Source organism: Caloenas nicobarica, chromosome 2 (genome assembly GCF_036013445.1).
Source record: "Caloenas nicobarica isolate bCalNic1 chromosome 2, bCalNic1.hap1, whole genome shotgun sequence".
Taxonomy (NCBI): Eukaryota; Metazoa; Chordata; class Aves; order Columbiformes; family Columbidae; genus Caloenas; species Caloenas nicobarica.
In genome coordinates this window covers 18,563,739-18,590,951 of record NC_088246.1, presented here as the reverse complement: position 1 = coordinate 18,590,951, position 27,213 = coordinate 18,563,739, and the positions used below count along the sequence as shown (strand labels likewise).

Genomic DNA, 27,213 nt, shown 5'->3' with positions numbered 1-27,213 from the left:
TGAGTAAGAAACAAACACATAATGCACACTTTTATGTGGGTTGAAGAGGACGTGTAATAATATCTGTAGTCCTTCCTCTCAAAGAAACATAGGAACTACATCTTAATTTAGGAATAGAAAGACACTTTCTCTTCCTCTTTTTTAAAAAAAATTCTTTTTCTCCAAAAAAACCCAAAGCCATAATGAGAAGTATCAGGTTGGAAAAATTTATACAGTCTTCACAAGATCATCATGGAAGACATACCATTGACCCTTCAGGCTGATGTTTAAGGTATTCAGCTGGGATTTGGGAGATTTGTGTCTTCTACTTAAGAGGATTTAAACCCACATTAATAAGATTCCAAGAGTATTTTTTAGCCAGGAATGTGAGTTTATGAAAATCTCTCATGTTGACACTGCTACAGACTGTCGTACATAAACATTTATTGGACTGGGGACTGAAACTCATAGCCATATTTTTACTGTATAAGCCGATGAATCTCTAAGCTACAGAATGAGATAGACACACAGGCACAATCTCTTTTTCTCCCAGTAAATACCCAGTGGAAGCAAACTTTTTGTTTTAGGTTGAACCAATTGTTACATTGAGCCAAACAAACAAACAAACCCAACCTGAATGATCATACAGCCCTTTCTAGCATGCACACAGCTTTTCCATTGTGGAGAAGGGAGCAGAAACAGTGCTCGAGGACTCCTTCAGCCACCAAACACGCTTGACAGAAGAAGTGAGCCCTTCCCAAGATAATTTTGACTGCACCATTCTCCTGCATGCTGGTCGATGATGAGGTGTTCCCAAAGAACCCTTTGCTTTCCTCCCCTGATACTCTTTATGGTGGTTTTCATTTAAACAGATACATAAAACCTGTATCTGAAAGATGGACCTATGAAGTGCCTCATGGAACACAACACTAGAAAAGGACCTGTTCTCAGTCTGTATGTGGTGTGTGTTCATATAACTTGAATTTGTGTCTTTCTCTTTTTTTTTTTCATTTATTTTTTTTAAAAAGTACAGTTAGGAACTTTTTAATAGTCATAAGAGAAAAAACAGTTAACCTTCAGTGAATTAAATCACCTTTGAGGATGCCTTTTCTTGCCTTTCTTCTTTCTGTACTCTGAACTTGATGTATAGTGTACCACCCACGTGAGTCCTTTCTTGCACGGCAATAGTGACTTTTATAGAAGCTTCATTTTGTGACAGAATTTATACACATTGCCTTATGCTTGTTGTGTCATAGGCATTTATGTATGCTCTGGCCATGGTTTCTGAACACTGCGCAGTCTACAATGGTTGACCTTTGCAACACTCTTATGAGGAAGTATATTATTATAATTCTTAGTTAATGGCTGGGAATCTGAAACTTTGAGAGACTGAGTTGCTTGAGGTGACACAAAAGATCTGTGGAAAAGCTCTCCCAAAGTCCAGGCGAACAGTCTGAACTGTTTGCGTTTCGTAGAGGTGTCGATAGTTTAAGAGATGAGAAAGACTTTGAAAGAATATCATAGCAGTGCCTCACCTAGATTGCTTTGAAGAGTGAAATTTTTGCTTTCCCTTAAAATTCTGCTGTAATATTCTTAGTCACTCCAGTAATATTCTCATATCTAAGAAATACTCAGTCCCAGTTGTCAGATTAATGATCAAATTAAGTAAATGAGTTTATAGTATCTCGAACCAATGCCTCTGGAGCTCAATTGCTTATCAGGGATCTGCCAGATATAAGTTTTACTTTAATCTGCCCAAGCCACAAGAAGTTTGAAATGCTATTACCAGCAAAGCATCCTCTCTCCTCACATCCATCCAGTATGTTGATTTAGATCAGCAGAGATGAACAAAATAGTTATATTTTTACTACAGATAATGAGTAACAGCCAAGTGGATCTACTCTAAGCACATCCCATGATCACAGATCGAATCCCTGAATTCATGAAACTTCTAGAGGCATTATAAAATCCATATTTTCCTTGTAAAAGAAGAAGGTTGACTGAAGGTAGTTTTGCTACCTGAACATTTGTGGGAATTCGCTGTTAAGCTCTTCTGGTGGAAGAAGTTCGGGGAGGGATGTTACACCTGAGAATCACAGCGATTATGCTCCAAGCAAGGAGCATCCTCTGCCATAGCAATAGCTACACTCCATTCAAGTGTAGCTGCTATATTTTCAGTATAGGATAGAGATTTGATAGAAAAATATACATTTACCTTAAATGCCCTGCAGCACTTTAAAGGGTGGCTGCCATATAATGTATAAAAAGAGCTGGAGGCAAGCAGGGTGTGAACAAAATTCCTTTTTTAATAAATGTTCTTAATTAAATTCACAGTTGCTTCTTAGTGCTCTGGGAAGGAAATCTTTTACATCTGTTTCTCAGATTTCTGGTTGTATGCAGTAGATTGATTTTAAATAGACAGATTTTGAAAGAAATTTTAGCCACTAAAGGTGCAGAAAAACACCTAATAAAATATTTAAAACTTCTATAACATAAATCCAAATTAATCTGATGCTAGATACCTTTTGAAAGTCTTCTGACAATGTCATCTGCAGCTTTTACTGCCTAAATATCTTCCAGTGTCTGACCTTGTTTCATCAATTAAAAAGCTGGCCTGAAGTCACTTGCACACATAGAACACCTCATCTCTAATCAAAATTCATATATTCCTCTGCATCTTACAATGTGTAACCAATTTCATAGGGAGCTGAGTGTATAACTTCTGCTTATGCTGACAAATATTTGCTGCTTTGAATACTCCCTCTCAATTCAATTTCTTTTCTTGAAATCAGGATGCTGCACAGGGCCTTTCATGTATTAAATAATATTAGTCTAAAACACAATTCTGGTTTGGAAATTACAAGGTGTCAAATAATGTACTGTTCTAATATGGGAGAAAAGAAATTTAGCTGTATTATTGTTGTTATTATTTTAACTTTGGTCTGAAAAAGTCCAAGTGACATTTCATTTTGAAATATTTGATGTGTTTCTGAAATCCCCTGCCATTGCAGTGAGTCTGGAAACTTGAAAGCCAGAGCTTTTCATGCTTATATGTTATTGAAAGAAGAGAAACCTAGAGGACACAGCTCCCTATCAGCAAACTAGACAGATTGCTGACGTGTGAGAGTCGTGGAGGAAAGAACCATTTTTCCACTAAAAGTTTTGAAACATCTACAGTCATATGGCAAGTGGTTCTTTTAGCTAAAAAGAGGAGAGTGTAGTGCTGATGGAAAATTCCTCTTCAGCTATGTTTTTGAGGGTTGACCTTGTACGCTGCTAGTCTTGAACGAGAGCCGAGGTAGCTCATACTTCTCTGTGACTGCTGAAGCCTGCTGTCACAGGCGGGAACTATCTCAGGATGAGCAGCTGTAGCCTCGGAAATCCCCAGAAAAAATGTAAATATAAATTGTCCTGCACCACTTAGGCAAATGCATAGTTTTCCAGTAGCACTGTTCCTTGCTGAAGGCCATGTCCTTCTGTGCATCAAATGAAACCATACTTTCATACCACATGTAATTAGACTTTTGACATTATTACCATGAAAGGTCATTGAAAAAAAAAATTAGACCTCTAGATGGACATGAGAAATATTCACATTCCCATAATGAAAATAAAATATTGGAGGACTCATTAAATCTTTAGAATTCAAGCCTATTTGTAATTACAAGAGGTACCTTGATTCACCTCAGTTTGCCTAATACTGTCCCTGTGGGAAAGGGGATATTGAAAAGGATTGGCACTGTCCATTTTCAGTTTCTTCTTAGGCATTTAATTAGTGGTATTTGAAACTCTTCATCATTAGAGTCTCTGGATAAGCAATACATAGGAAAGACCTAAGTTTTTTTTATAGGTAAAGCAGGTTCCAGTGGAAGACATGGGAAGAAAGTAATGGCAATCTCACTGCCACTGGCAGATGGTGGAAATTACCAGCTGTTCTGCATGCAGTTCAAAGAATAATGACTTTAAGGGTTCCTTTAGTACTGTGGATAAAGAGATTGCATAATTTAACATGTAGTGTAACATTAATGGAATATATAATGAAGATAAGATGATTTTTGTACTTCAGATGTACTTAGTTTGCATTTTTCTCCTTTTGTTTCAAATGTTAGAAGTGTTGCATTTTAAAGTTGTGTGTGAATATTGTCTTGGCATTCCAAATCCAGTTTCAGATACTGTACTTTGCATGTAGCCAGCATTGTTTTATCATGGATGTACAGTAGCCTGACTCAATTAGAGATTTAACCTAAGCGTGATTCATTGTGGAAAAAATGGATTGGAGGAGGGAATACTGTATCGCTTTATTTAGACATACTGAAAACTGATGTTGCTTTGTTTAGTACTTGAACTATTTATTCCGTGTAGTTTGGAAACTGCAGGTTGACAGAGGTCAGTTTTTGTGTTTGGAATGTAATAGCATTATTATTTTGTTACGGAGAGAATGATCATTCTTCTTTTAAGGCTATTCGAAGTCATCCAAAGTTAAAAGCCAAGGAAAAGTTAATGCTGATGTTTCTGGATGGTCTAATTATTAAAAATTGTAATTTGGTGAAACAAGCCAATTGGAAGACACTCTTTTTTTGTACTGTATTTTTCTATTAACTCAATTTTTCCTTTAAAATGTATACATAACTTCATTTAGGCAATACTAAATGCAAACATTAAGTTCCTTTCATAATTCAGTTAAGTTCATAAAATAAACTTACTGTTTGTTTTTTTTTTCCCTAGTGATTCTGCGAACATTCTCTGTTGTGACTCAGTAGTGGTGTGCTACTTCTTCCTTACAAATTATGGAATGCTAGCAGTGCTTTACAGCTACTAGTGATCAGAACCAATAGATCAACCTGAGTTAGAATGCATACGTAGGGTTTTTTATGTTATATTGCATGATATTGATGCCTATTCCGATACAGAAATATAGGACAAAATATTTAAAATTCTGTGACTACACTGAACAGGTTGGGTTTTTGAAGTGTAGATGAACCAGCAGCTGCTATAATGACAAAGCAAGAGGACTAAAATCAGTTACGCTGTACAGCATGTCCAAACGAATAGGTACAATCTCAAAGTAATTCATGAGACCATGGTAAGACTCCATCTTAATAGTTCCATCTGCTCACTTGCTCACCTTGCCTGGTTTTCTGATGCATGAAGGAGCTTTCTGCTGGTCTTGTGGGGAAAGCATCTGAAATCTTGGGTCAGAGGTTGAGGAGGGGACCACAGCATTAAGCATCATCCTTTCATGGTGACACCTGACCAGCTCTGGTGTTCCCTTGCTGTGACACAGTGCTTTAGCCTCTCTCTACCATGAAGAGGCTTGATAGATGCAGTTTGTTGGCTGATCACAGCGCAGCTTAGCCAGCCTCATGTGGCACAGAGCACAGCAGAGGGAGAGAAGGTTCACAGCACTGGGCTGCAGGACAGGTCGGGCTGCAGTGGACTGGGAGTCTAGAGCCACCTTGTGATCAGGGAATAGGTTGAGAAGTGAATTGTGAGTGATCCAAGTTTGAGTATTGGGGTATTTTGGGGAAGGACATTTCTTTCAGTCTCTGTCCCTTTTAGTATAAATCATGGCTTCCAGCCTTGCATGTCCTGGTGACATTGAAGAGGAGCTCAGCATGACCTTGAGTAGTTTTCCAGGCTTCTGTAGATTACTTATTCTAGACTAGTCAGAGTATCCTATTGCGTCTCTTTCTTCTTGCCCTGCATTAGCTATAAATGCTGTCTGAATCATTCTGCAAAAATGAAACAATTAATTAAAATAATTTAATTTGAAAGTATTCAAAAATAAAATTTTCTTTCTGCCCTTAGCTTACTTTAAGCAATGAATCATAGCAAGACTTTTATTTGCCTTAGTCATTCTAGCATACATCCATAATAAAGCTGTCTGCTTCACTGATTCAGATCAAAACCAGACTATTATTGTGTTGTCATTTCTGCATACCATATTGCATGACATTCACATGTTGCTTCTAAAAAGCATTTACTAGGGGACTGTGGCAGAAGCCAATCAAAGTAAAAGACTTTGAAGAAAGCTTTCTTCGTGAACAACTTGTCAAACTGCTTTGAACCCAATCAAAGTAATAACTCCAAATTTTTCAAACTAGGGTTAGCAAGGATAAGATGGATTGCATTGACTTGAGCTGTGGAGCACTTTCGTTGTTCAATGTTTAATTCTTTGTTGAAGGCTTAGTCCTTAAAAACTTATTTTATGGGCCATGTGTGAATGAAAACCTTTGTGCTGTCCAGTAACAACAAAAAGAAATCATGTGGCCAAATGCTGTATCCAGGATAAGCTGTTCACTTGGTCTTTCAAATATTTTCTTCTACTAATTCACATAAAGATGTCACTGATGGCTTAAACATTAAAGAAGCTTGACACAGAAAGCTTGTGCTGCATGCCAGAGACACAAGAAGCAAGAAAATAGCCCTTTCTGGCCAGCAAAGACTTCCTCTTTGTTTTTTATTGGGTCACAAAATTGTCATCTCTTGAGGTTTTTAGAAACCCTCTGGTCTCACCTGCGTATACTAAACCCCATTCATTTTTAACTGAAAGTTGAACCCAATGACTTATTTGTACTGAAGTATTCCAGTCCTTACGTATTTTAAATATTCTGTCCCATCAGCATAGATGTTGCCAGTAACCCAGATAATTTTAACAGGAAAACCATGTCATATAACAAGGAGAAAAATCTCCAGGGTTTTCCCAGTCATATAGGGGAAAAAAAAATCCTTTTTGCATCTCAAAGTGGCAGCCAGTTTGAAATCTAATATGTGAGGAAGGCAGCATCTAGGAAGGAGGACTTTCATCACCAGCATACTGCACCATATTGTGTGTAGCTGCACAAATCCCTGAGGCTCCAGAGAAGACTTGCTCTCCTATCTAAATACATCTGGCCAATTGTGCATCAGGAAGACAAATGTTCCTGTGCATCCCTTTCAGGAAACCAGCTGAAGCCCTGGAGCATGAGATTTGATTAAATTATTGGCCTCATGCTGCACTGAACTGTCGGGGGCATGTGGAGGGAAGCCCATGGTTGCCTAGTCTGCCGAGGGCCGTGGAGAAAGGGTGCAGCCAGAATTATAGACTAAGGGAAGCTCGAGTACACTGCCAAACCTTCTTGCCCAATCACCTGTAATACAAAAGTTCTCTGATTTCTTAAAGAAGCTGTATGAAAACTTTTTATTTCAGAGAGATTATATATCTCGTAAATGTAGTCAACATTCTGCTTTTCTTTTTAGGTCACTGTTCACTATTTTATTATCAGTATTTACTTTGTGATGATTCTGTATCCTGTTTAATATTTTCATTTCATTCCTTACAAGCCTAAAAATGCCTTTTCTTTGTCTTTAATCCTTATGGTGAGTTTACTGTGAAAGCCACTGGACCTTGATTCTTTTCGTTTCCATTTCTATTACTCTACATTTTATACTACAGATGCACTTTCTTATCCCCCTTTCACTCCATGCTTCTTGGTTTTGTAGTAAACACCATAATTTTTCATCTCCCAGGCTGTTCATATACCTGGTCTTCTTGGATACTAAGCTTTTGATCTTTCCAGAGTTGTAGAGGGCCATTTCAGTTGTAGAGAGCCCTATTTCAGCAAAATATTTGCATTTGCAATGTGTGTTTTCCTAAGTGTTTGGGAAACTAGTTTTCATCATTAAAACACTATGTGCATTATAATAATACATAAAGACAGCAAATGTGGTGAGAAAGGACATGGAAGAGGCTGAGGCACTCAATGTCATTTTTGCTACAGTCTTTACTTGTAAGGCTGGCCTTCAGGAATGCCAGATCCCTGTGACCAGTGGGAAAGTCTGGCGCAAGGAAAACTTACCCTCATAAAGGAGGATCAGGTTTAATAAATTAATTTAAACAAATCGAACATATACGAGTCCATGGGACCTGATGGGGTGCACCCAAGAGTGGTGAGGGAGCTGGCCAATGTCATTGCAAGGCCACTGTTCATAACCTTTGAAAGGTCTTGGAGACTGGGGGAGTTTCCTGAGAACTGGAAGAAAGCTACTGTCACTCCTGTCTTCAAGAAGGGCAAGAAGGAGGATTGAGGGAACTACCGGTGGGTCAGCCCCACTTTGATCCCTGGGAAGGTGGTGGAGCAAATAATCCTGGAAATAATTTCCAAACATATGAAGGACAGTAAGGTAGTTGGGAGTAGGCAGCATAGATTTATGAAAAGGAAGTCATGCTTCATCATAACGTAACGTAACATTAACGTAACATAACGTAACACCTTTCAATATAAAAGGCTGTTGAATATTCATATTTTTAGGCTCCTCATTTCAACTTTGTTTCCTATTTGTTTATTTCCATCTTATTGGTTAGAACCCAATTTTAGTTCTAGATTTAATTTGAGCACTTACCACTGAGCAGAAGTTCTCAAGCATGCTTTTCTGTCAACAGCTCACCAAAGGAAACAATATTGCTTCCATGTTCTTTTCATTTGAAGGTTTGCGTTTGAGTTAGTTGATAGTCTATAAGGAATTCTGAATATTGACATTGTTTGAAAAAGGTTCTGAAACATCCCTTCTAAAGTTGTCAAACCAACCACTTGTGTCCTTATAGCCTGTTAGTGACATTTTCTTTTAAATATCTTTATGCTTTCTATCTATGCTAAGTAATTAAACCTGGGAGAAGCACTCTGATTTCCCTGTACAGTCTCAGCGCAGATGCCACCATACCTGCAATACGTTGCATGTGGCTACATGCCTGGTCTGTTGTGACATTTGCCCTTTGGACTATCAGAGTTGCATTCTTTTAATCTTGTTCTTTCCCTGTTGTCTTTTGTCGTTAAGGAAGTATGGAGGAATTATATGTATTATTTTTTTAGTATTTTGTATGCATTGCAGCTGATCTGTCTGAAATGATCCTGTCTGGATGTGTACCATTACACAAATACAACCTGAAAGAAGGAAACACAGAAATGAGACGGTGTGAAAGATAACAGCGATTACAGAGGAGTTATGACTCCCACCGTTGTTGCGTGGGAAGTAGCTACTTCCCTGTCTGCATCTTGACAAGAATGGTGTCTTCTTCTCAAAGTGAAGCATAAGTTGCTAAAGGAAAACCTTGAACTGTTAGGACTTGTTGCCTCCAGATCTAGAAAAATGGTAGAATTGAGTGATCTGTGAGGGACTGCCTTCACACCATGGGACAGAGAGGCAAGGAAGGAGAGGCCACTTTTTGCAGCAAACAGCAATGGAACAGGAATGCCCAAACATATCTGCCAGCAGGCTTAAGGAGAATGTAGTGTAAGATGCTGCTGCTGTTTTACATCTGTTTCTCTAGGAGATAAAAAAAATGTTGTGAAATAATTCAAGGCATTTTAGCCTGTTTAGATCTGCAAGGGTAACAGTGTGAGCAGGTTTTGGTCCAGGGACCACCTTGCGGAATGATTGAGTTGGAGGTTGTTAATCCAAAGAAGGTGACGAAGAGGATGCTTTGCTAGGGAAGTGGACACTAAAGGCACAAATGCAGAAGGGTTATGGAAGAGGTAGCCAGAGGCAGTGTGATAGGCAGTGTAAACCCTTTGGCGTAGGGTCTGTGTTCTTATGTATGAACTCAGAGTTGGGAATGCAGCCTCCCTGCTGCACACCAAAGGTGAGTTTAGTAGAATTTGCTAGGGCTCGCCATTCCCTGTTAGCAGCAACCAATAAAATGTGCATACTTCTGTCACAGGACATAGCCATAAAACGGTGTTGTACAGCCTACCAATTTAGATCAGAACAGTGCCTACTCAGGTTGCACGCTACTATGAGACAAATCTTTCCTAATAATAGGTCATTTCTGCACTGTTTTTATTTTATTGAGTGCTAAGGTCATGAGTAGGTGGCTTTACTTTCAATATTTTTCCAGTATGCCAGTTTTTGCAATGAAAAGCTAGAATAATACTCCTGGTGTAACGCTGCTAATTTCCAGTTTTTATTAGCAAACTAACGAGTGAAAAAAGAAAACAAACAAACAAACAAATGAAAAACCAAACAAAACACTTTTTCCAGTTATATGTACAATATTTTATTTTGTGTATGGTGTGCATTGATACTATTAATGCACTTATTTATTAACCTCTTGACTTTCATAAAATTTACAATTTGCATGTAATAAAACACCATTTTGTGATGTGTATTTAGATTTTCTTAGGAAAATATTTGACTTATTTTGCAATAAAGCAACAGTAAAGTAGAAGGGGGAGGAGCAAGATGTTTTTGTTAGAAACTATACAAGTTAAAAAAAGCTGGCTGCTACATGCTTGGCTGGTTACTGAAATGCTGGAAGAAATGTTACTAAGTGTGGAATTACATCATCTTTCCTCTATACACAGAAAAAGCCCAAGGAAATATCATTTGTCATAAGATCTACACTCCATAATCTGGAATGCCACTTTACAGCTAAGAGCAAAGGGATAAAAAACCCCAAACAAACAAGCAAAAATTAAACAAAAAACCCAAGAGCCTAAAGAAAATAGTAGTGAACAACTCAAATTAAATCAGCTCTTTACTGAAGTAAAAAAGCAGGAGAAGGAAAAATCCTTCAATTTATTTAATAATTACAGTTCAAAGAGGAAAAAAAAGCAACAGTACATAGACAGAGAAGATTGTGCATATTAATATTCCTTTTATATTTTGTTCTGTATCTCTACAGAAAGTTATGATTATTCATAAAATCTGACACTGGAATGATAAACATTTAGTTAGTGCCTTTCTTTGCCTGCAGATCTGAATCCAGTTTCCTTGTCCAAGACTGCAAAGAAGAGTTTAGCACAGGAGACTCCCACAACACGTCGAGAGGGACGGGCCAGATTAGCCTCCTTTCCCTCCACAGCTGAGGATCACGTAGTGATGTCCATGTGCATTGCTGCACTGGTGACAGACCCGTGGTGATGTGTGCTGACTCCTCGCTCTCTGAATGGTGTGTTTTGCTGAGGGCTTGGAACAGCCGCAGGCTCTATGAGCCGGAAGCTGGACCTCAGACAACTCCTTGAGTAGCAGAAACAAAGGCCCTGCTTAGCTAGGCCCAAGCAGGATTGATGTACTTTGCGCTAAGACTCCCATTGTCCTGCTTCCCATGGTGCAAACACTGTGTGTTGGACTTTCCACAGGCATGGAGAGAGGAAAAGATTCAACCTCCTCCAGCCTGCAAAAGACTAGAGGGAGGAAGCCACAAAAGCAATGGTTGTGTTTGTCTCAAAGGAACAGGCAGGATCTTTCTTGCTGCCCTGTTTTCAGCAGTTATATTCTGTGATGGACAAATGCAGATATTTTGTGGATCAGAGCTGAACACATAGATTTAGAGTAAAAATAAAAATAGATTGAGCCTTCTGTGGTTTCTTGACCTCCACTGAAAAATACCCAAACTAATCAAATTCTCTCTAGACAGAGGTTTAGTTAGTATTTCCACTGGGCGGTTAATGTGAATTGCTGCTGTTATGAACCATCTGCAGGCTTTTCAGGAAGATAAGGTCAAGTGTGTTCAAATCAGACAGTACAGAGTTGAAACTGGCCAGTGGTGCTCACTGGAGCTTCTTCTATTTCAGAATGATGAAATGGCACTCACAGAGTGAAACTGAGGCTTTTTTTCTTTTTTAAAAGAAAGCAGAGATAGGTATGAAGGCAAAATAAATGAGCCTCAATGTCAATCAGATCAAGGTTGGAACAAGAGTAGAACACAGCACCTTTCTTGCCATCCATGATACCAGCACTTCAGAACATGCTCCTGGTGGACCTCACAGTTGGCTGTGACTCATAAATCCATAATAATTCAGGACATGCTAGCTGAAGGGCTGTTTTTCTCCGTGTTTGTACTCTCCCCTGTGCACACACTAGAGATATTCCCAACCAATACACCCTGGTTTTGTAAGGCAGGAGGTTGGTGACAGGCTGGTCAGAAGTGTGATGTGGCCCACTCAAATTCCTAATATTTCAGTGTCTTTTAATTTAAAACTGTAAGGGATCTTTAGACTTCAGAGTTCACTTTCCAGCTCTTGGCCCGAAATAGTTAATTCCTTAAACTACAGCTCATGTTACAAAGCTGATTTGCAGGCATTTGATGTTGCTTTGAGAATGTGCTTTGAGCATGGAGAGACTTCTGTTTTTGTAAGAATTTTTGAGGTTTTACTGTTTTGTTGCTTCTTTTTTATGGCAGAGCAGCTAAGAGATAAATATCTTTTATAGTGTTCAACCTGATGTATAGAAATAATGAAACAGAGGTCTAGTATCAGTACTGACCATTAAAAGAAAAAAAGAATTCGTGGAAAGTACAGTAGATTTGGTGGTGGTGGTGTTTTTTGGTTTTTATTTTTTTTGTTTTTCAAAAGTGCTTTTCCACTCTTCTAAAACAGGCTATAGAAAAACTGTAATTAGCCAGTCAAAATATATGGAGTCGGATTACTAATGAAATGCTCATTTAGAACTAAATTCTGGTCCTGCTGAAGACACTGGAAACAAAGGATGTGGAGAACCTCAGCTGAAGTGCTGAGTACCTTTCAGGACTGGGCGGCTCTTTCCAAAGAACTGGAAAGATGTATTTGAGATTCACCTGCAGCAGAGGAAGTCTTGGCATGACAAGACACGGATGGCACCATTTGGAAGGGCTCTCTTGGATGGAAATAGCAGTTGCTCTGATTATAGCTTCCCTTCGTTCTTCCAGGTGTGTCTGCTCAGCTGACCAGCACTCGGCTCCGTCGGAACACCTCCGTGGGCACCCCGTTCTGGATGGCTCCAGAGGTTAGATTCATGTTTCAAAACATTTTGGCAGTGGTATTCAAGCTGCCACATTCTGCATTTCTGCTCTTTGTCTTTCTTCCTGACCACAGGACCTTTCACCAAATGAAGTAGCAATGCCCTTTAAAAAAGTGTTTTAAACCTTTTTTTCTTATGTGTTTGCAAGGATTAAGTTAAAATGGGGTTTATTTTTGAAATTACAAGCTTATAGCCAGAGAGCAAGATGTTGAATTGCTTACTAAAATGTTAAAGAGAAGAGAGTGCTAGCGTTGCTTTTCTCCAGTCTTCTAAGCTCTGAAACTATGGGTATCTCCCCATGGATGGAAGGAGCCCTGGGTGGTAATGTGATGCATTATAGCTTTTACTTTTTGATTTCTGCACCTGGAAAGATTTCAATACCATATATCCATAGCTGACAGCAAGAAATGGAAGAGGTTATTATGAATAAAGAAGATGTACTATGTATCTTTGGAGATTTTTCCAGCCTGAAATTGAAGGATATAAAGATACATTTTAAGCTGAGGCAGGAAAAACATTTCATTATAAATAAGCCTACGTACTTACACTATTTGTGTGCATGCAAACACATGCATATACATCTATTTATAGCACATGAAACTACTGTTTATACACATGTATTTTTATAAACATGCCCTGTTTATACACATTCATCTAGCCACGTAGCTAATGGGATACACATTGCTTTAGACCTGTAGCTAATGGGGTGAAAAATTCTAGATTCATCCAGCATTGTGGATAAGCTGAAATGTATATGAAATTAAATATTTTTATGGTAGTCCAGTGGCTATCACATTGTCGAGAAATTAACTTGATCTTGAAATTGGCTGATTTGGCTGAATAAGGACCCAGTTGGAGACAGAGAATTCAACTCCTGCTCTCCTGCTTGTTTCACTTCATAGAGAGAGCAGTATAGCTCCATTAGTTATTTTGGAGGAATAATCCATAGAAAAGAGATTTAGCTGAGTTTCCTGCTACTTCCCTCAACCATAGGATGCAGTTTACCACCTGCAGCTGAAAAAGCCGAGGATTGGCACCCTTTATCAGATCGGGGAACATCTAGACAGAGAACCTGGTGTTCACGGACACCTGCTTTCTCTAGTTGAAACATTTCTTTTTTTTCAACAACAGGATGCTTTGGCTTGCTAAATGTATGAAAGTTTGTTATTTCATCCAATATCTCCATCCTTCCCCCGACTGTGGGTATACTCTTAAATTCAGACATTTGACCATCCAGTAACCATCCCAGACTTTTGCTCCAACAGGTGATTGCCTGTGAGCAGCAGCTAGATAGCTCCTATGATGCCAGATGTGATGCGTGGTCACTGGGTATTACTGCAATAGAGTTGGGAGATGGAGATCCACCCCTTGCTGATTTGCATCCTATGAGGGCACTCTTCAAAATACCCAGGTAATATCTTGATGTGTTTATTTCTTGCTGGGTTAGACTGAACTTTTTCTTGAACTGTTAATTTCTTCAAACTTAAACTGTGTAAGTATGTGGAGTTTCTTCATATTATTTATACTAGGAGGAGGTTAGAAATACTTTGTCCAGCTGTATTTTCTGCAGGATCTGCTTCAACCATGTGTGCACATTGAGAAGGTCAGAGCTAGTTGTGGCTACATTTGAGAAAAAGCCATAAGGCCTTCTCCTGAGTGGACCGCTGCCCAAGATACATGAGCACAGGCCTTAGCTGAATCCCATGTATTCTGTTACAAAGAATGACTTCTGATAGAAATATGGAGTCTGAATATGCTACTGTGGTGAACAGGCCCCATGCCTGTTCTCAAGAGTTGTCTCATGTCCTTTGAAGCAAAGTATTGTTCCACCACTGACATACATTTCGGTTGCCACTTCTCATTAGCTTGTGCTGTTCCTGGCAGTTCCAGTGTTGCTGTCCTTGGCCAGTGCAAATAGCAACTTGTTTTGTGTTTTCTTTGAAGCTGGAGATAAAAGTACCCAAAGCGCCACTTTCAGATTTTCAAAGAACATCAATCTCAAAGTCTGTAGGAGATGATCACACAGGGGTTTGTGGATGTCACTCTAACAGCTGGAGCAGTACCACAGCAGTTGAGACCACATAGTACACGAGTGCTTCAAGCCCTTTTCAGCCAAGTCACTCAAATTAGTTTAAATAACCTTCAGGTTTAAGAAATCTTGGCTGACTGGGCACTGAAGCAGAGCATGAATGCTCTTCTCATCTTTACTTGCTGTGGGAAAAGCAGTTACGAACCATTGTGGTCAGCAATTTCAATTAGGCCTTCAAAGAAACATCTGGCTTATACCCCTACAAATACTGGGCACCTTTCTGCCCCAGAGCAAATGTAAGATCAATACCCTTTTATTCCATTAGTAAAACCTGAAAGTGATAGAGTAAACATGAAGCAGCACTTAAAGAAGAACAGTTATGATGATTGATTGAAAATAGACAGAAAAGTCTCTCCATCTATAGGTCATTCCTTTTGTTTTCATGACTGTATTCAGTGAAAATGGCACCTCTGTTTGAATGGAAGATGACTGTTAAAACAATTTGAATCGCATTAACACTTAGAATAAACAGCTCTAACAACAAAAAAGAAAGAAGTAGTATTTATTTATACTAGATCTGTCTTGAGTTCTGATTATCTTTTGATGAATGAGAAACAGTTAATAAAGAGCTAGCTCATTCTGACACTTTGTTCAGCAGGTTGATTAATTCAGTCCTTCAGGGAAAACTTAAAATAGAATTTATTTTAAAAATTTCTCTTAAGAAAGTATATTCTTTCAAGTTTGAAAAGAGCAACTTGCCATTACAAGTGAACAGTGATTAATGGATTGTTAGTTTAATTTCCATTTATTGATTTGATTGAAAAAATTATAGTGATTCTTAGCTACGCTTGGCATATCATCTCCATGCTATTTCTCCTTGTTAGTTATGTAAAGCAGGAGAACCAGCGAGGCATTGTATCATCTACCCATGCTCCTTTTACCAGTGGAAATCAATATATTTTTTCAGTGGTCTTCTAAAACTCATTACTCAGCCTGCCTTCACACATTGTTTTTGTGAAATGAGTAGCTTATTAACTTATCATCACACCGACCTTTGCAGGAATCCTCCTCCAACACTGCAGCAGCCTGAACTGTGGTCACCTGAATTCAATGATTTCATTAACAAGTGAGTAACAACTGAGACCGCTGTAGCTGAATATGGAACATGTGTAAATGTCATGTGTAAAACATCTTTGCATTCTCTGTGGAAATCTGTTGTTACTAATAATTTCCCTTAAAAACCTAGTTTGTAAATCCAGTTTGACTTCCAAGTGAGACTCCAGATTTAAAACATGAAATAACATTTTAACACGCTTGCTATTTCTGTTTTTCTTAATTTAAAGAATATTTAATTTTAAAATGCAGTAACTTAATTTGTTGGACTCATCAATTCCATGAAGTCTTTACAATTTTCAGTACAGAACTGTTGTGATTAGAATGGATGTATTTATTATAGAGGTGTAATTGAACTACAGACAAACATTTCAAAACTTAACAGCGATCCCTCAATGATCATATGCTTTTTCTGCCAGCACAGGTGCTTGACTAAAGATTATGAGAAGCGTCCAACAGTATCTAGTCTTTTGCAGCATGATTTTATTAAGCAAATTGAAGGAAAAGAGAACGTACTACAAAGGCAACTCATGGAATTTATTGATGTTCATCAACAAATGGGAGTCACTGAAAAGGCAAGGTAAAAACAGCTAGAAAATAGACTAGTTGTGACAATTTTGACACTTTCACTTTTTCAGAACGGCTAGAACTTAGAGAAAGATTCACCTCTCGTAACTTTAGTTGGCCAAAAAATAGAAAGCTTTATCTTTGGGGTCCCCTATAGAGCCAATGGAAAGAAAGGGGCATCATGATTCACACGTGGGATGAAACAATCTTTAGAAGTGCCTCCCCTTTCTCCTGTGACTCCAGATGCAGATTAGGATCCCAGGTTTCAGAAAGCTAAGGTTAGGCAAAATTAATGTTTGGCATTTTCTTACATTTGCATTGTCAGCTAATGTTTAGTTTAAGCAAGTATGCTAAAAGTAACTAGTCAGGTTCCTGCAAGAATTGCATGCTACTGACTGAAAGAAGTGATACCAGACCTTGTTTTGCAAACTTCAAATCTTATGTCTTATTCAATAGATACTTTCTTCCACTAGTATTTAGTAATATCAGTTCTGCATGAATCACTTAGCACCTGATGGCTTTTATTTAAAACAACTGAAAATGGCGTGGCTCTATTTTACAATTTTTAAAAACCCCACTCAGTACACTGAAGTCACCTATCAGATGTGAAATGTAGTAGAAGATCAGTATTGATGTACTAGTGGCACAGCTTCTCCTGTGCTTCAAGGTAAAGGATAACTTTTTTTTTAATGGAACATAAAATTGAGTCTATATTTTGGCATTATCATCTGTAGGAAAAAAGCTTACTAAAATCTGCCACATTTCCTTTCACACATATTTATAGTAAAAATATATACAGCAGTCTTCGGTTCTAATCTTGGAGAATTTTCTGTTTACTCAATCCTTTGAAGATAATAATAAAAAATATATTTCTAATAATTTGTGATTTTCAAGTTTTCATGGACTTTGTGTAAGTGGTTGTAGGATAAGTAGTAGTTTCTCTTTTCTGGCATTTCAGTAAAAACCTATGCAGTTGGCTTAAATTTAAGCCTCAGACTGGATTTGTATGTTCTGTATGGTGCAGACTTGACATTTGCTTAATCTAGAAAGGTTCTGGAATTGAAACAAGCTTATTGGATGTCAGTGCTGAGCACTAAAACAGCAACCTACTCCAGACTTTAAAAAGGATTTATAAAAACCAGGCTTTTAAAAAAAAAAATCCTTTCATTTTTTCATTTAAATGCTGCATAAAGCAAATTACATGAATTTTTCCTATACAATGCAAAAAGAAAGTGAGCTGATTTGCATGTGCACAGAGTAGTCAAATGGCACAGGAATGGGATGATCTATTGGCACTTTCTCCATCCTGTTTAGACTGTGTTTTATTGACTGATCGCTCTTCATATGAACAGAGTTTAATGGAATGTTTTACTATGGGATGAAGTTATCTATGTTTTTACAGTTGATCAAGTGTAATTTCTACATAAATGTTCCCAAAGGAAGATGGAATTTTCTTTCTGAAAATAATAATAATTTTTATCTGAATCTATGCAAAAAAAAAAAGTCTTTAATTAAGGTGTAATTTAAATGTCATAGTTAAACCAGTAGCTTGGTCTGTAGTGTCCATATTTCAGTTTAGCAGTTTTAAATACTAACAAGTAGGCTGATACTAGTCAAAACCTCGTTTGCATTGATTTGTCCAAGTCTTTTCATACCTGAGATCATTGAAGGTAGTATGAAAGACTGCAAGTAAGAGTCACATTTTACCATCACAGTACATATAATCACCTCAGCTTTAACATGTTTATTGACTACATTTGCAGGAAGATTGTCTTTCATAGCAGTGAATGCATAAAAAGATTAGCCTTCTCCTAGAAACACTAAGAATACCCATCCTAATATCTAGTGCTTCTTTGTACAAGCAAGAAAACCAGAGATTATTTTCCAGTAGCTGAAATTGTAGTAAAGTATGTACATCACTTCACTTCAGAAGAAATTATAATTCCAAGCCTGTAAAGGATGTTACTACAGAATGGCATTTGCTTTTTCGTCTGTTGAATGATAAAAAGATTATACACAGTTCTCTGAATTCAGTAATCATACTTTTTAAAGTCTTTAAATACTAATCATATGTATCTTCTGACCTTCAGCCTGCACAGAGCAAGTGATGTCAACAGAAGTCTGTACAGAAATACCATGTAAATCTGATTCAGAGTCAAGACATAGGCTGTGTAGTGACAAGTCACCTGGAAGAGTCTCAGCTTAAAACCTCCTTGCTTTCTTTCCTTGATTATCCTGTTCTGGGACTGTTTTTACACTGGTGTGTTAGGGCCCTACTGTGAAATTCCTGAACTTTTACCCATTGCTGGCAACTTTCCTTGTAAAGTTCTCTCCTGATCTCCAGCTCACGCTCTCTTCATCCATAATTTGAAGGCATAGTTCTCCTGCTTGCTGTCACTGGGAGGCAGGTGATTTAAGGGATTAAAGAACCCTTCCTTCCACCAAGGCAAGAAATCCTCCTATCACGTCATGTTGTATAAATGGGCATGCCATATAAACTTGAGAAATTTAGTAATGTTGACTTAAAGCTGAAAGTAAGGAATCCACTTATTTTTGCAGTATGTTTCCCCTCCTCCTCAAATTATACTTTATTGATAAATATTTTGTATTTCAAAAGAAAAAAGTAAAATGTATGGAAGTTAATAGCTGAGGTCTGGCCACTGGGTCTCCCTGTGTGCACTGTTCTTGTGTTCAGTCCATATCAAATCACCCTCTTTGCCCACCGTGATGAGGTGTAATTTGGCTCTGACTGCCTTCTCCAGTGCTAGTCTTGTTGTTACAGTCATGATCTTGTCCTCTTGTTTGCTGACTGTGCAGTTGGTAAAGTTCAGAAAGAAGAGATCATGCTGGGTTATGTTACATTCTCAGAGGCTTTTGCAGAAGGCCAGGTCCTCAGATCTAATCTTTGTGTTCTCTGTCTGCATGGGAAGGGTGTGTGATCTCTAGGCACAGAGTGGAGCCACCCTACAGTCACTCTCATTAGCACCATTGCTCCTGAGGTATTTTCTAACATTTACCAGTCACTGAGTCATTAGAGCATTGGACTAAGCCCACTGAACCTTCCTGTTATTGCTTTAGATTATTGTGCCGCATCCTTTCCAAACACCTAGCAAGAGAAACAGAGCCCACCAGCCCCCTGAGTCAGCAGAGAACTCTCAACATATGCTGATAGAACTTTAAACAACAATATGCCATAGATCTGCTCCAGACTTAATAAAGGTGGTAGAAGATTGTGTTTGTTTTTCAGTAGCCTCTGAACAGAGTCTTATAGCACAAACATGTCTTGTGCTACTCAAGCCTCAAAAAAGCATGAATCCTAGCAAGGAGCTTCATTAGATTCCACTTTTTGACTTTGAGTGACTGCAATACATTTTTCTTTAAAGTCTTAACTTCTGTATGCTGAAAAAATGTGGTTACAACTTAACCTTTCCTAGCTCAGATCTCAAATTGGAGAAACTACAATGGGAAGAGCATGAGAAAATGTCCCTTGATAGATTAATATTTTCCCATAGCATCTTGACTGAAACATCTCTAAAATTTGCTTTTTGGAATGATGAAGTAAGCTATGGCAGATAAATTCATGTTAAGGAGGAGGTGAAGCAGGCCAAGTTGCATAGTAAGTGTATTTAATTTGTGGCTTTGTTGTTTAGCATTTGGGTTCTCACTGAACTGTGAATTCCTGGTGAGTGGAGTCACCTTCAGGACAAGGGCCTTGGGCTTCCGCAGGAGTAGGCTTTATCATGGCTGCAGCAAGCAAAGCCTGTTTCATTGTGCAACAATAATAATAAGGTGGTATGTGCCTCTTTTCAGAGTAGTTCATGGCTCATAATCATCTTGATACTTCTTTTCCCTCAGTACTTCCCAATTGTGGAACTTACAACTATTAGAAATAATTCTGTTCCATCCTAGTGGTATAATCTTGAGATTTTATACAAATAAACTTCATCCTGTATCTGTTACTCCAGTCCTTAGGACCACCTATGTCTTTAAATACAGTTTTTCAATTCTTTTCTTTGTTGATAGTGACACCAAAAAAATTATAATGGATTTTATTGCACAAACTTTAATTAAAAGAAGACATTCTCTAATAAGAAACAATAACCTCATTTGAGTCTTTGACACCATATCCCACAGCATTCTCCTGGAGAAGCTGGCAGCTCATGGCCTGGATGGGTGTACTCTGTGATGGATAAAGAACTGGCTGGAAGGCCGGGCCCAAAGAGTTGTGGTGAACGGAGCCAAATCCAGTTGTCGGCCGGTCATGAGTGGTGTTCCCCAGCGCTCAGTATTGGGGCCAGTTCTGTTTAATCTCTTTATCAATCATCTGGATGAAGGGATTGAGTGCACCCTCAGTAAGTTTGCAGATGGCACCAAATTGGGTGGGAGAGTTGAGCTCCTGGAGGGTAGGAAGGCCGTACAGAGGGATCTGGACCAGCTGGATTGTTGGACTGAGGCCAATTGCATGCCGGGCCCTGCACTTGGGTCACAACAATCCCAGGCAGTGCTACAGGCTTGGGGAAGAGTGGCTGGAAAGCTGCCTGGCAGAGAGGGACCTGGGGGTGTTGGTCAACAGCCAGCTGAATATGAGCCAGTAGAGTGTCCAGGTGGCCAAAAAGGCCAACAGCATCCTGGCTTGTATCAGGAATAGTGTGGCCAGGAGGACTAGACAAGTGGTTGTGCCACTGTACTCGGCGCTGGTGGGGCCCCACCTTGAATCCTGTGTTCAGTTTTGGGCCCCTCACCATAAGAAGGATATTGAGGTGCTGGAGAGAGTTTAGAGAAGGGCAACGAAGCTGGTGAGGGGCCTGGAGCACAAGTCTTATGAGGAGTGCTTGAGGGAACTGGGGCTGTTTAGCCTGGAGAAAAGGAGGCTGAGAGGGGAGACCTTATCGCTGTCTACAACTACCTGAAAGGAGGTTGTACCATGGAGGGTGTTGGTCTCTTCTCCCAAGTAGCAAGTGATAAGACAAGAGGAAATGGCCTCAAGTTGTTCCAGGGAAAGTTTATATTGGATATTAGGAAAAAATTCTTGACTGAAAGGGTTGTGAAGCATTGGAACAGACTGCCCAGGGAAATAGTGGAGTCACCATCCCTGGAGGTGTTTAAAAGGCGTTCAGATGAGGTTCTTAGGGACATGGTTTAGTGCTAGAGTTAGGTTAGGTTATGGTTGGACTCAATGATCCTGAGGGTCTCTTCCAACTGAAATGATTCTATGATTCTATGATTCACCTTTGGACACTGCTAAAGTTTCCCCTCATTTCTAGCCAATCCCTCAATCACATACTTACATTCTTGTAAGTCACATTGTAGCTGTTAAAATTTTTTAATTAGTGTTGAAAAAAATTATTAGAAATCAGTGCTGCAGCACATACTCAAACTATTCTAAAAATATACTTCTTGCTAGGCCAAAGGAGGAGGAAAAACTGCATTGTCAAGAGTTTCACTTTGCAACAGAAATAGCTGTCTTTGAAACGGCCTTCAGAACTGTCGCATTTACACCTGACAGTCAGGCTTGTGAGACTTTTATCTTGAGTTGTTCGGTTGTCTTAATCTTGACTGCTTTTACAATAATCTCTGCAGAAATATGCAATGATTAGTACAATGTGTATTTCTTGGGAATTATGACTCATTCCAGAATAAACTGCATTTGCGAAGGATATTCACTGCACCTAGATTTCAGTAACTGACTCCCCAAGTTAAGAGCCTCATCTTTATATGCCCTCTAAATAAATATGGGAAAGAGACCCATTCTACTGCAAAGCGATTCAGAGCAAGGGCTTTTGGGTGAGCTGAGTTATCCTAAGAGTTTGTCCTTTCGTATTGGTCATGTAGGGATAACGCTGAAATCCAGGGACAGGGTGCTAAACAGTTCTGTTTAACTATTTGGAAACTTCGGAGAAGTAGGTTCATAGAAGCTCATGTACAACATACACAAAGGTGGTTGTCAGTTTATTTATCAGCATTAAAAGCAGGGAGTATCTTATAGTTCTCTTCCATTACTTTCCCTGATTGCCCAGAATTATGTCACTTATTTTCTGGTTGTTCTGTCTTTCTCCCTCTGACTCATCCTGCCAGTGGAAGGCAGCTGATAGCAATCCCTCCGGCTCAGCTCTGCAGTGCAGGCTGTAGTGCAGAGTAGGAGATGACCACATCGACTTGACAAAGGCAGTATGAGGAACAGAGTAGGATAGCTCCCACAGGGTCCAGTGCTGCCTTGGTCAAAGTCTCCAGATGAAATGTTTGTCAGAGTAGGGGCTTAAACCTGAGGCTTTGGAGTTCCAGACTAATCCTGGAGCACTTCAGGCTACTTCTTCCCCTCCTGTAACTCAGTGTGGGCTTTGTTGTAGCAACAAGCAGCGTGTATTCTTGCACTGAGGACACTCCTGTGTAGGATGGTTATGCTGCAAACTGCTCTCGGGTTGTAGAAGCAATAAAGAGTTTCTGGCAGCAGAGGTCTTCAAATAAACAGATCTCCAGTCTATCTAATACACATCTCAAGAGTGGTTCCAGTCTCCTTCTATACAATGCAATGGGCAGCAGCAATACGTGAATGGAGAATAGTTTACCTCCTGAAGCAAAACAGGAGAAAGAAGTTCCTCCTGCATTCAGGACTCCCTGAGATTAATGCTCTGCAACTGCTACTTTATTGTCACATCAGTCCACTTGCTCAGCAGGTAATTTCTCCTGAAGGTGGGATATCTAACCAGGTATGGCTCACTTTTGGAGCTTCCCCTTTATCTTCTCAGTATGGTTCTGACTCTGGACCATGGGCCTGACTCATGAGGGCCATAAAGAACTAATCCCTAAGAGTCCTTTTAGAGATATTTTATTTGATTATTTAAGAACATATATTTTTCCCTGAAATTTGTCATGGATGCAGCTATTTCTTGAACCTGTTATGAAGGACCAATAATTTGCATTTTTGCAGGGCATGGTAAACCAGCACAGACTTTGGCAAACAGATTGTGCAGACCAGGACATGACCCAAAAGCCCCATAGCTCTGCTGGGCAGCACTGTGCTCTCAGCAGCTCTGCATAAGCTGGAGCCCAGCTCCCTGAGACTGCAGCTGGTTCTGTGCAATCATTTAAACACAGAAGGAGCACAGGTTTGTCTGCAAAGCATTGTGCAGATGCAGCTGTAGTCTATGAATACGCTTTCCTAAATTCAGGTACAGATTTTGTGTAGATACAAGACTATAGTTTTATTTAAGCATATTTCACCAGATACATCTATTGAAGACAAAATTTTGATTTTAAGTGTGAATTATCATTGCTCTGTGCAGCCTCCAGAGAAACAGAATCATCAGCAATGACAGATCCTGTACAGGTTTGTCTGTGCTGCTTCTTTTCCTTTTGTCACTTTTAATGGTATTTGTAACTGCTGGGAGGTGTACAGCTGTTCCCACCTTCACCTTACAGAAAACTTGATTATTTTTAGTTTCTTCTTTACACCCAGACTAAGGCCAGCCCTTTTCCTGTCACTTCTTAGTCCATACATGATTCTTCAACCAGTTTAGGCAGAGAGTTCAACAGGGCATCATGAGTCACACTTCCCTTTTCATGGTATTTTTGGAACTATCAGAAATCTTTTAAATACATTCTGACAATTTGAAGAAGAAAAAGCTGCAGTTGCCTCATTTTGATTTAACTGAATCTTGAAAGATAAGCAGGGGGGTGTGAAGGAGGATGCACAGAAACAATGCTGCCTTGACTCATTTTTTTGTCCATACTGGCTTGATGTTTCTGGCCTTTAGCTGCTTGAATTGCTTGTCGAGCGTGGCTGCAAGATCTAATGCCTCCAACAAATAATTTCTGAACAGAACAGAGAAACATGGTTATTTCAGTTCACAATGTCTATGTGCATGACAATAACACAATTTCAGCATTGATGTCAACGGCACTGATGTGGTTTTTTTTAAGTGGTTGGAGTTTTAGCAATTGAAGCAGTATAACTGCCCTTGAGGGGTCTGTGCCCTTTCACAGCAAAGCAGAAAAATATTGTGTTCTGCAAGTCTGCCGCTCTGCTGTACTCTTGAGAATGGAAAATATAATCTGGTTTAACAAGCGCTAGTGTTCTCATAATGTCAGCTGAAGAGGATTACAGGAGAATCAATTTTATGTAATTAAACTCCCTTGGCATAAATAGAGATCATTTCCTTAAAAGAAAAAAAAATAAATACAAAAGTCTCCATGACTGGAGCATTCCCCTCCCTTCCTGCAAGGCACTTGTTAACTTCTTACATTAAATTAAAAATGATAATTGAAACAAATCTTTGGAAATAGCGCTCTCTCACTGATAATGCAGTAACATTTAAAAAAAAAAAAAAAAAGTGTTTTCAATGTGTAACAATTCCACCAGAAATGGAAAGCGTAACTTGACAGATGTCTTGTTTTGGGTCTTCCTTTGGCAATGGCAAAAATAGAACAGCAGAGCCTGATGTAGTCCTGCAGTTCCACGTCTTTCCCTCATATGCACGTTGATAGGTCTTTCTCAAAGTCATGCTGATGTTAGATGCATCCTATGGACACAAAATGACCTTCAAGCAGAAACATAGGAAAAATTATTTCAACTGAACAAATTGAAACTTTCAACTTAAACTGTTGAAGTATAAATAGGAGAGTGACTTATAGAGGGGACAGATTTCTATTGAGGGGTAGGGTATTGCCTGCACCTCTGGCTTTGAATCCAGTAATATCCTTTAGCTGGTAAATGCGAATCAAGCAGCAGCAGCAGCTTGCAGCATGCAAGACCGAAGAGTTAATTTAAGTCTTAATATCACCACATCATTTTTAATACAACCTGGGGGTACATACAACCAAAAATTGTCTCACATTGTTATTGCAAGGACAGTACTACCAGAGCAGCTCTTGCGGTACAAATGTTTCCAAAGGAAAGGGAGGAAGAGATTGCACCTAGGAGAGGTCGATTGCTTTGCACCATCACTTCTGATGCTGCCTCTTGTGTTCCTGTGTGTTTTCTGCTTCAACGTATTTAAATACGTACCAAACACAGTCCAGTTACGGATTTATTGCAGCGAAATCCGCCTTTGTTCCCTCCCCACAGACATGCTCTCCTCCTGCATCTCTTGTTGTCTGCTTGCGCTGCTCATGTGGAAATAGGCCCACGCGTTGCAGGTTCCGTGTTGCACGGCAGCAATAAGGCTCTGGTACTGCACTGTGTAGTAGTCCTGTTGCTTTTCACCTCCATGTAATTCAGCCTCGCCACCATCCTTACAACTGCATCTATAACAGTCTTTTTTGGCCTGTAATAAATACTGAAAGAAATAAAACATTTGGAAGCAGATTGCTTTCCCATGCAGCTCCAGGTTCCTAACAGCAGTTTTAGAGTAGTCTGCAAAATAGCTGGGTGTAAAACTGGCAAGACGTGGTCCCTCTCTTCCATCAGGGCAATGTGGATCCACTTGATCCATACTGTTCATTGTGCTCCGTGGTCACTTAGCCTCCACACTGGGTATTGGGCTGCAGTATTGGCACAGAGGCCGTGAAACTATACTAGCTCTTGCAATGAAGTCTTACATGTTTGTGTCTTGATGTTAAGGTTGCAGAATCAGTCAGCTGTGGTGGGTGTGAAACTCCTACCTTTGCAGTATGGACAATGCAAAGACTCCAGTCATAGCTGGCACCTGCCTAAAGGAGAAAAAACCTGCTCTGCTACTGGCACCTGGGTGAGGACAGGGCACTCTGTCACCCTCAGGGAATGATCATTAGAGACAAGAGGAACTGGAAGAAGTGCTAGATTAAGGGCACTCATCCCTGCACTTCCATCATCTGGATCTTGATTGCACTCACAATTTGGGAGAGCATTATTTGCCTGTTTCTTCCAGCCCCATTTCAGTCCTGGCAGTCAGTAACTGATGGCAAGTGGGTGTCTGCCTGACTTTCTGCAGCTGCATCCCACATCAGTGCACAGCCTGCGTGACCTGAAGTAGCGCCCATGAAGTAGGTGGTGTTCGTGGAATGGATACGGCCCATTAAACTCTGCAGTAAATCTTACTGTGGGAGTTCAGAAGTCCCTTCGCTTGCCCTATCAGTGTGATGTTCATTCATTCTAACTTTACATCTTGCTACAATTGCCCTCTTTTTCCTGTCCTCTGTTCACTGTATATTAAAGTTGTTGCCTGGGTAGAAAACACCTGTCTGCTTTTATTCATGCTATATGTCCAATGTCAAAATTAAATGAAGGATTTCCCTGGTTTTGTCTGGAATCAAGGTAAAGAATGAGTGTGTCTCATACAACACAATTTTCCTGCTGTCTCAGTCTACCGAGGTATACGTTCAATGTGCTTGAGTGGTACCTTCCTATCTATAGTATCAAGGGGAGTGAGGTCATACCAGGAGATCACATTTACTTGGTAGTCTTTCTGTGCTAGTGCTGTATTGCACATCTGGGCTTGATTTAGTTTGTGAACTCAGCGCTGTTACTTATCCGGTTTCCCTTTCCCCGATTTTCCCCATCTCATAGAGCAAGTATAACTAATGCAAGTTGTAAACCTTGAATTCTCTCCTGCTTTTGCTTTGTTTAGCAATGCCTTTACTCTTGGATAAAGAATGATTCAAGTCTCTGGGAATTTTCTTGCTAATTTCTATAAGACTGCATAAAATTTTCTTTGGTTTGATTAAAAGAGAAATTTCACTTTAAGACAAACTTAATTAAAGTTTAACCCTGATAAGAAAAATATTTGAAAATGTGTTGCCTTATTCTGTATTATTTTTTTTCCTATAGAGTCCAAGAAATTTCTTCTTGGGCA

The 27,213-nt window shown here is 39.3% G+C and overlaps 1 protein-coding gene across 2 annotated transcripts in view; it reads left to right on the top strand.

Annotated features, from left to right (window-relative positions):
- Positions 1–27,213, top strand: part of MYO3A (myosin IIIA) — a 110,111-nt gene that overhangs the window by 27,375 nt on the left and 55,523 nt on the right. For both annotated transcript variants that reach the window (XM_065628760.1, XM_065628758.1), the window contains exons 5-8: positions 12,644–12,720; positions 14,001–14,146; positions 15,825–15,890; positions 16,302–16,457. In XM_065628760.1, coding sequence (XP_065484832.1) covers positions 12,644–12,720; positions 14,001–14,146; positions 15,825–15,890; positions 16,302–16,457 — 445 coding nt within the window. The remainder of the gene's footprint in view (positions 1–12,643; positions 12,721–14,000; positions 14,147–15,824; positions 15,891–16,301; positions 16,458–27,213) is intronic.